General features: G+C 38.6%; 1 protein-coding gene across 2 annotated transcripts; it reads left to right on the forward strand.

The window, feature by feature from the left end:
* The first annotated feature begins 368 nt into the window (after positions 1 to 368).
* LOC141804665 (uncharacterized) lies at positions 369 to 8,495 on the forward strand. Of its 2 annotated transcripts, none has more exons than XM_074689250.1 (7): positions 369 to 887; positions 1,821 to 1,901; positions 2,897 to 3,025; positions 4,147 to 4,278; positions 4,528 to 4,662; positions 4,757 to 4,963; positions 6,270 to 8,495. In XM_074689250.1, the coding sequence occupies exons 1-7, from the start codon at positions 561 to 563 to the stop codon at positions 6,981 to 6,983; spliced, it is 1,725 nt and encodes a 574-aa protein (XP_074545351.1). In that variant the 5' UTR covers positions 369 to 560; the 3' UTR covers positions 6,984 to 8,495. The 2 variants fall into 2 exon arrangements, with proteins under 2 accessions (XP_074545351.1, XP_074545350.1); XM_074689249.1 differs by having other exon boundaries at positions 374 to 887; positions 2,894 to 3,025; positions 6,270 to 8,494.
* Positions 8,496 to 8,643: the final 148 nt, after the last annotated feature.

Below are 8,643 nucleotides of genomic sequence, written 5' to 3' on the forward strand. Positions count from 1 at the left end.
GAACAGTTGTAACTCCCCAGCCCAGTGACACTCTTTGGTGAATGGCTCTAGATCCGGAAGCTCCCCCCATTTCCAATGATAAACAACAATAAAAATCGACAAATTAGTAGACATTTTGATACAGTAACCAGTTCTATCGCATAATTGTGTAATTTAAAATATTTTAAGTGATTCTTTTTAATATATAAATTATCTAGATCCTACCTAACCAATTAAAACAAAGAAGTAGAGAAATATTTTTGAATGAAACTATTGAGTTGTTTAATTAGCATGTATAAAGTAATACGATTTATATTTTCCCCAAAATCTCCAAGTTCTACAAGACTAATATTTGTTTCTCAGACTCTCACAGCGTGTTCTGCTTCCGTTTTCTGTTTGACTATGTATCAGCACTGGAGATTGATATTGTCAAAGGAATTTTTGCCTTGTTGTTTATATTGAAAACATGTCGATAAAAGGTTAAAAATAAAGTCACCCTGTAGTTAAAAACTTATGTACAGTAGGTGGCGATATGCGCCTGTATAAGTTGGTTGCGAACCGCCATAAATCTAGAGAAGAATATGACGTCATGTTGTGAGCCGGAAGTTGACAAGCCGCCATCACCGTGGTGGAGAAAGCCCCGTTTGTTGTGTTACTGCAAATGCACTATGCCAGGACGATCTGGGAGAACATGTGCAGTGGTAGGTTGCCACAACAGCAGTGGCAAACTACAAATTTTGAAAAAAAGTGAGTGTTCTAAGCACAAGCCCTTACTCTGGAAGGACTGTCCCTGCTTGACTCCGTTTGGACTTCACAGATTCCCCGGACGGGCGGAGGATGCCGCTGTTCGTCAACAGTGGATTGAAAACATAAACAGAAAGGACTTCGTCCCCAATAAGAACAGTACAGTGAGTTTTCGTATCGTTTTACCAAACGTTACCTTTCATGAAGCTAGTTAGACTGCTGGATATCCTGAATCGCTGTTGAGCTAGCGAAGCTAGCGCAAGTGAAATAGTTGGTCGACACTGTTAGGGCATTGGTGATTTAGATACCACAACTGCTGAAGCCCCTTCAAATTTACCCCTAACGCCCACAAAATTAACATTGGGGTTACGTAACGATTTCTTTTAAAATCTGAACAGTATTTTAGTTTTTCAATTTCACAGCTATATCTGCCTGTTATATGACTTTTTTGAAAATGTTTAATAAAAAGTTTTTTAATTGTGTAAATGTTAAATATTATAAGCCTAGCTCAAGCTAAAGATATACGTTCATTGTACACAAATCATTTGCAATGAATCGTGTACATTAGACGAATTAACATTTCTAATGTGTCATCATAAAATAATATTTTGTCATTTCACAGTGTTATCATTGGTGTTGCTGAGATTATGTCCATATGTAGCTCGTAAATAGTCAATCAGGATGAAGCTGACTATCAATGGTCAAAACTTATGGATAGTGTTTTTCTCAGTTGTAAAGGTTAAAGTTTTAAAGTTAAAAGGGGGTTTAAATAAGCCGTTTTTTTTCTCTGGATACTTATCTCATACAGGGAGATTCTCTGCTGTATTAAATTGATATTTCAGACTTACCAGAGAAGAATGTCATGGGTATGTGATCAGGCAGGTAAAGGTTATGATCTGTTAGAGGCAGGTTAACAAGGAGACAAAAATAGTGAACAAGTGAAGGTTCAGGATGGTGGCAAATTGAAGTGTAGAAAGTTGATTGATGAAAAGCTAGTTCTGTCATGATTTACACATTAGAAATTATGTAATTGACTTTTAACTAACATTTCAAGCCTTTAGCATTCATGTATCTTTTTTATTTTTGTACTTTTAAAGGTGTGTGGAATACACTTTGTGGATGGAAAGCCAACCAAAGAACACCCGTATCCAGTGCTGCATCTTGGATATGAACGTCATGTAAGTTTGACCCTTGATTCTTCAAAAATACCACAACTGTTATTACATATCAGGGCAGTAGGAGTATTTATTTTACTATAAAGATGAACGACTATATTTAATATAATATATTATAGGAGTGTAGGAGTGACCTAGAGGAGCATAGACTGCCCAAAACCAGGCAGAAGGAGGCAGGGCGTTGAGGTCAGCAGCGAAATGACAGTAATGTTTCATGTGAGGCTTCATACCTTTCACTGCTGGTACTGCCAAGCAGTGAAGATGAGTTATTGAGGTTACTAACAACCCCGGTTACATTGAAAACTTGTTCCTGTAGCCAAACCGTGTCTTAACACACAGTCATATTGCCATGACGTTTCTTTACGCTTCTTTAGTTTAGCCAGCTGCCACTGTTTATCTAGTGTGCAGGTAAAAGGATGTTAATGGTAACCACAGTTGAGCTGAGCTGGTAATGAATTAAAACATAGTTTACAGGGATGTCAGACATTTCACTCACTACACTGTCCACAATGCTTAAATATCATGAAAAGATATTTTTTTGGTTTGTTTTTGTTTTTCCCCAACCGAGATTCTTAAGTCCAGACTTTCTAATTTATCCATCGCAAATGAATCCTGACTGATACCAATGAAATAAAAGCATTGCCAGTATTTTGCAAGATTTGGTTATCAGTGTCAATGTCACTGTTTTCACTGTTAGATATTTCTTTACACTTTTATGATTTCACATTTTAAAGTCAGATTTCTGAGATTTAAGTCAGAATCCTTACTTTCTTTCTTGGAATTAAGATTTTTAGCATAGGATTGGTCTCAATTCTTTACAGTAAAGTAAAGAACTGTGACAGAATAATGATCAGACTAAGAGATCTCCATTGACATAATTTTGAAAGAGAAATCTTCACCATGGTTCTTTATTATTAATAGTCAAACACTTCACAGATACTCTGTTACACTATGCTTTCCCAGCATTAATGGAACAACCTGTGTTTTGCCTTCAGGAGGAGGAGAGAGAATTACCAGTTCAGTCAGAGGAGCCAATGCTGCCCAGTCAACTAAATGAGATCAAACAGGAGGACACTGCTGCCACACAAGTGGAGGCTCCTGTAGTATGGTCACTTCTCACAGTTAAGGTTTGTCACACTGATTTTGTGTCTAAACTTCATGCATAGTCTGTTTTAGCAGTTTTTACTTATTCTATTGTTTAACATAAATTATCTTTTTAACTTATTGTACTTTTTATGATTTATCTTTTCAACTTACAGTATTGTACTGTTGCTAGCCTGACAAACCACATCTCCCCTACGTTGACAAATAAAGGTGTCATTTGTTTCATTCATTCATTAAACATGAGGGATAACAGTACCAAGTCTGCATGCTTATTGAAGATTGTAGAAAATCTCTAAAACCTGAAAAGAAAACACCAGTGAGAGACAGTTTAAGTTTTACTTTTATCTAATACTGAAATACTCAGCCTTGGTCTACTGCATCATTTATTCTTTGCACTTCTGTCTCAGAATTCTGAAAATGATTTATCAGACTTTAAAATAGGAAAAAAATAGGTTAGTCTCACAAAAAAGTCTCCAGTGACATTATTCCTGAAAAGGAAATCTACACCACTGTTCTTAATTGTTAATCATTAAACAATAAATAAATACTGTAATTTTTAAATTATTGTTATTGTTGTTAAACCTTTATTTAACCTGGAAAAAGACTCATTGAGATTAAAAATCTCTTTTCTAAGAGTGCCCTGGCCAAGACAGCAGCAGCACAGTTACATTTCCAAAACAAACACAAATACACATTTAACACAACAAAACACAACACAACTCGGAAATATGACAACACCTCCAGGAATTAAAACATTTTACGTCAGACAAGACATTTACAGACAAGTGAATCTGCCTCCAAATCAGTGGGGATAAGCATCCAGAAAGCACAGTTCACAAAATGTCAAGTCTTTCGGTAGATTGTTCCAGCTAGAGGGCGCTGCAAACTTGAACAGTTTTTTGCCAAGTTCACACCTGACCCTGGGAACAGACACTAAAATAAGATTCTGTGATTGAAGACCATGAGTTCCTGCACTTTTCCGCACAATAAAGGTGAGGAGATAGGGTGGAAGCAGACCTAGTATACACTTGTAAATGAAGACATACCAATTTTTTTGTCTGAGTGATGACAGGGAAGACCACCCTACATCAGACGGGAGAAAGCTTTCCCAGCATTAACAGAACAACCTGTGTTTTGCCTTCAGGAGGAGGAGAGAGAATTACCGGTTCAGTCAGAGAATCCAATGCTGCCCAGTCAACTAAATGAGATCAAACAGGAGGACACTGCTGCCCCACAAGTGAAGGCTCCTGTAGTCTGGTCACCTCTCATAGTTAAGGTTTGTCTCACTGATTTTGTGTTAAGTTTATGCATAGTTTGTCTCTACATGAGGGAAAACAGTCCTGAGTCTATTTGCTTATAAAATTTAAAATAATTTCTCGACGGGAAAGCCACTTGAAATGAATTGTCTCGTTTTCCTGAAAAGTAAAATATCAGTGAGAGACTGTTTAAGTTTTACTTTCATCACATACTGCTCTACCCAGCCTTAGTGTAGCATCATTTCTTCTTCATTATTTCATTTCCACAGGCTGCTGTGAGTAAACTATCAGGAGTACAAGATACAGCAAATGTCAGTCCACCTGTAATCACAGTCATAAAACAAGAAGAGGGATCTGATTTGCTGCCAATGAAGACAGTGGCATGGTCACCCCTTGCTGTCCAGGTTTCTTTCACTTCAGTCTTCCTAATGTCAACTTTTGGCTGCTACAAGTATTTCAATTTTCCTTGACATTTTACTTTCATTGTCATCTTCACAGCCTGCTGTGAATAAATTGCCTGCAGTACAACATGGGAAGGCAAAACAGCCCAAAACACTCTTGTGGATTAAACGAAATGCAGGAAAGGCTTTTAGGGTAACAATTTCCCCCAACCAGAGCAGTATGGCACCTCCAGTGACCCAACAGGTGACATCACAGGCCACAGCACAGGCCGCAGCACCAGTAGTTGAGGAAAAAGAGATAAAGGTAAATATGGCAGTCCCTCCAATACATTTTATGGTTAATTTTTTTCATTTATTTTTAGTGTCCCATGCTAGATTTTGCAGCAGTATTGAGGCTTTTTTATGATTGTGTATATGTCGCATGTCATGCATTGATTAAGGAATCATTCAGATCTGGTCCCTGTATTATGAAGCTGGAGTGTCTATTACTGAGGTTACTTCAGGCTTCACTCTGGGTTTTCCGTCCTACTATGCTAGTTCATTTCTCAGCAGCATAAATCAACATGGTAACTTATGCTGAAAGTCTAACCTGCTTCAGAGCAGATTAGACAGCAGGCTAAGTTCTGGCTAAGAGATCACTGAGTATAAAAGCACCACCTCCTGACCAATCAGCTCGTTAGGAAAATGACCTACCCTTTCTTAGAAGATCCTGTCAACATTGGTTTGCAGATAGTGAGAGGAGTGCTTAAGAGAGAAAGAATTTTAGGGATAGATGCAGTCCCTTTGATGCCCCCAATTACATCCTGCACGAAAGATAAAGATTTTTTTTTAAGAATAATTTTCTGCTCCTCCATGGGGAAGTAGGCTGCTCTGCAAGGTTGCTCCATGTTTGCGTTCGGTCTGATGCTTCAAACACCATGCTTTTTATGTGAACATGCACTGATCAAGAGTGGGTTCACTTATTGAGTTGATTTCCAGCTTCTTAGTTCTACTTATCAGGATGGAGAAAGATCCCAGATGTGTTAATTCAGCTTCTAAGTACAAGCCCCTGGTATTAATGCGTGCTGGGCGATTCAAACATAAGTATGAATGTTCAAACTTTGTATGATCATTATCTATTCTCACTAAAACATTAAAAACACATCCAGTAGCAAAATCCAGGAGAGCATGATATAACATTGTCAGGTCTGGACCTGTTAATGTTTTTGGAAAGCGTCTTGAGATAACTTTTTTGTCATTTAAGGCTACAAAGATAAATATTGATTGATTTATTGAGCGTGAGACAGCTGCTCTCAGATGTGGTAAAGGGGTGACACAGGTGATCAGAGTGAAGTCATTATGTGATATAAAACTTCTTAGAATCATAAAGCCTTAAGCTCCTCCACAGCCCTGTTAACTTTCAGCTGAAACTACTCTGTAGGATGGAGACACTGTAAAGTATTCTCATCATGTTGTTTTAGTATCATAGAGATGTGCTGACTAGTGTCATCCTCTGACTGTGATTGAGACATAACAACTTATTGAAGTGTTACATGCATATCTATCAGAATTATTTTGTATTTATTGTGTAACAGCAGGAAGTAATTATACCAATATTTCTTTCATCTCAGGTTGTACAGACTGGAAGTCATCAGAGGAGCAGAATACTCAAGGGCCCGTGGAACAAAGTCGGTATGAACCTCATGCGAGGACGATTCAAACGTCTCCCCAAAAACATCATGAACGTGCCTGGTCTCAAAGACATCATGGTTGACGAAGTGCTGAAAGTGCTGGATAAAGAGTGTGAGACTTTGGCCAGTCTGACTTTTAACTCTGTACTTCGAGAGAAAGACCCTATGATTCTCAAAGACTTCCGCTGGGAAAAGGTGATTGAAGAGTGGAAGACAGCAGCACCCACTTTTCTTAAATTCCTGCAACATGCAAGCAAAGTGTCTGAAGACCCATCTGCAGATCAGACGCACACGCCCAAAGGCAAATCATTACCCATGGCCATGGGCGGTGCTTTACTGTTAAGAGCTCGTTCATCCTCTATGTGTGCGCCCATGTACATTAACTCAATGATTCTGCAACAGGGAGGAACCAAAAAAAAGTGTTTTGATCAGTTAAACAGAGTGGGTGTCTGTGTGCCACATCGCAAGATGCAGCGCACATTCGGGAATGCTTATACAACACAGGGCAGCGAGCTAGCCAGATGGGGGGAGGAAATAGAGGAGACAGAGGAGATGGATATAACATCACATAATTCTGATGATGGAGAAGAAGGAGGTTCAATTTATGAAGAGGGGGATAGTGATGTTCCTGAGATAACTTACATTGTGTCATAGTGTGCAACAAAATAAAAAAGTTCAGTGGGGCTTAACATTTTACATGAAGCCATACCTTAAGCTACATGTAGCTACAAGGCATTGCCGACATCTCTGCTGCATGATGCTGATGATTGTGTGGTATAATTTGCCTCTAGGTCGCATAAATGTAAAGCCTAAGAGGGATGATGTTAGCTCTGTTTTCACTGCATATAATAAAAATTTTAAACGTAATCTTTTCTTTCATGACTTTCTGTAACTGGTCATTTGTAACACTGCAGCTGCATTATTTTTATATTTTAACATATTTTACACCAGCTACTGTGATGATGAATGTTCACCAATACATCATTGAATTCTACAGAGCCAGCCAAAGCGAGTAGTCTAAATGTATTCTAATTCAAAGATTAGCATGCACTACACCTGGAGGCTTAGTTTGTTCATGGATTCAGTGAGCCCCTTGATGGCCCTTCCCAAAGCAATGTGTGGTCAGGTGCACAGGCAATGCAATGCCATCTTGAGGACATAGACAGCAGCTACACTGCAGACCAACTCAAACCTGGTCTAAAGTGAAGTCTGATGGTGTTGTTTTTAATACTGAGAATGTGTTAAAAAACAGAGACACACAGCTGTACTTTGTCCCCCTCTTGTGTCTCCATATTTTATCTAACAGCTTTAAGCACACAAGAAATATGTCAACATAAGATGCTTTCCAATACTGTCAGCATGCCTCATGTTTTTGATAGTTAATGAACTACTTGCATACCTTTTTACTGCATCCCTCTTCATTTTAAAAGAGGTCTGGCCTCAAAAACGTTTCTGAGAGAAGAGGAAAAAAGTAAAAAAAAAAAAAAACAATCGCAACTAAAAGCATCGGTGTGGCAGCCTCCTGTGAGCGGTACCTTTCATCTCCTGTCATTTTTTGCTATTTTAACAATTAATGATCATATAATGAATATGCCAGTTCCCTCATGGCATATTCCACTTTTCAAACTGGCATGCCTGTTCTATCAGTGGTATGCCACTCGTCTCAAACAGGTATATTCTGTTTTCTAACAACAGACGTCAACTGAGTGGAGAAAGAGAGAAGAAACCAAAACTGAAGTATGTGTTTTTGTTTCAGTTCCTCATTTGGGGAGGGCTGGGGGAGAACCAAGTGGGGATCATGCAATAGCAAAGCAACCCCAAAGAAGCAACTATACTCTCGAAAGCAAGCCCAAAAACCCACAACCTGTAAGTGACTTTTTTCCCTCCTCTCCCGAGACAAAGACAAACGTGCGGGGAACTTTCTGGATGGGCACTGGTGTTTGCTGTGAGAGAAGCACCAGCAGAGAGTAAAGCATAACTCCAAAGGGAACTATACTGACATCTTAAAATCATAGACTGCTTGACCCAAAGTGAAGTCTCCACAAAAACTGCTCCCCCTGGTGACTGGCACAGTAAAGGTCAAAAACTTTGTCTCTTAGTGATTTTAGATGGGCTGTGGTCAACTTAAAAATATAAATACACCCTGTAGAAATGTTTCTCACGTCTGTATACTTTGGTCATATAAAGATATTATTAAGCTGCAATGTGTTCAAGTCCTCTTTTACTGAAAAGTGTATTTTTTATGGGGTTTTACATCACATTCAATGGTTTACAACTGCTGTTCTTGCATAGGTTTTTTTAGAAATAGCAAGAT

The sequence above is a fragment of the Halichoeres trimaculatus genome, unplaced genomic scaffold (genome assembly GCF_033239565.1).
Source record: "Halichoeres trimaculatus isolate MK-OKI-2021-1 unplaced genomic scaffold, fHalTri1.1 fHalTri1_scaffold_15, whole genome shotgun sequence".
NCBI classification, from domain to species: domain Eukaryota; kingdom Metazoa; phylum Chordata; class Actinopteri; order Labriformes; family Labridae; genus Halichoeres; species Halichoeres trimaculatus.

What these genes read in the sequence shown, in the direction of transcription:
- LOC141804665 (XM_074689249.1), top strand. Translation starts at nt 561, where the DNA reads ATGACGTCATGTTGTGAGCCGGAAGTTGACAAGCCGCCATCACCGTGG. An exon ending in TCCCCAATAAGAACAGTACA is followed by an intron (nt 888 to 1,820) that starts GTGAGTTTTCGT and finishes GTACTTTTAAAG; the next exon opens with GTGTGTGGAATACACTTTGT. An exon ending in GGTCACCTCTCATAGTTAAG is followed by an intron (nt 4,279 to 4,527) that starts GTTTGTCTCACT and finishes TCATTTCCACAG; the next exon opens with GCTGCTGTGAGTAAACTATC.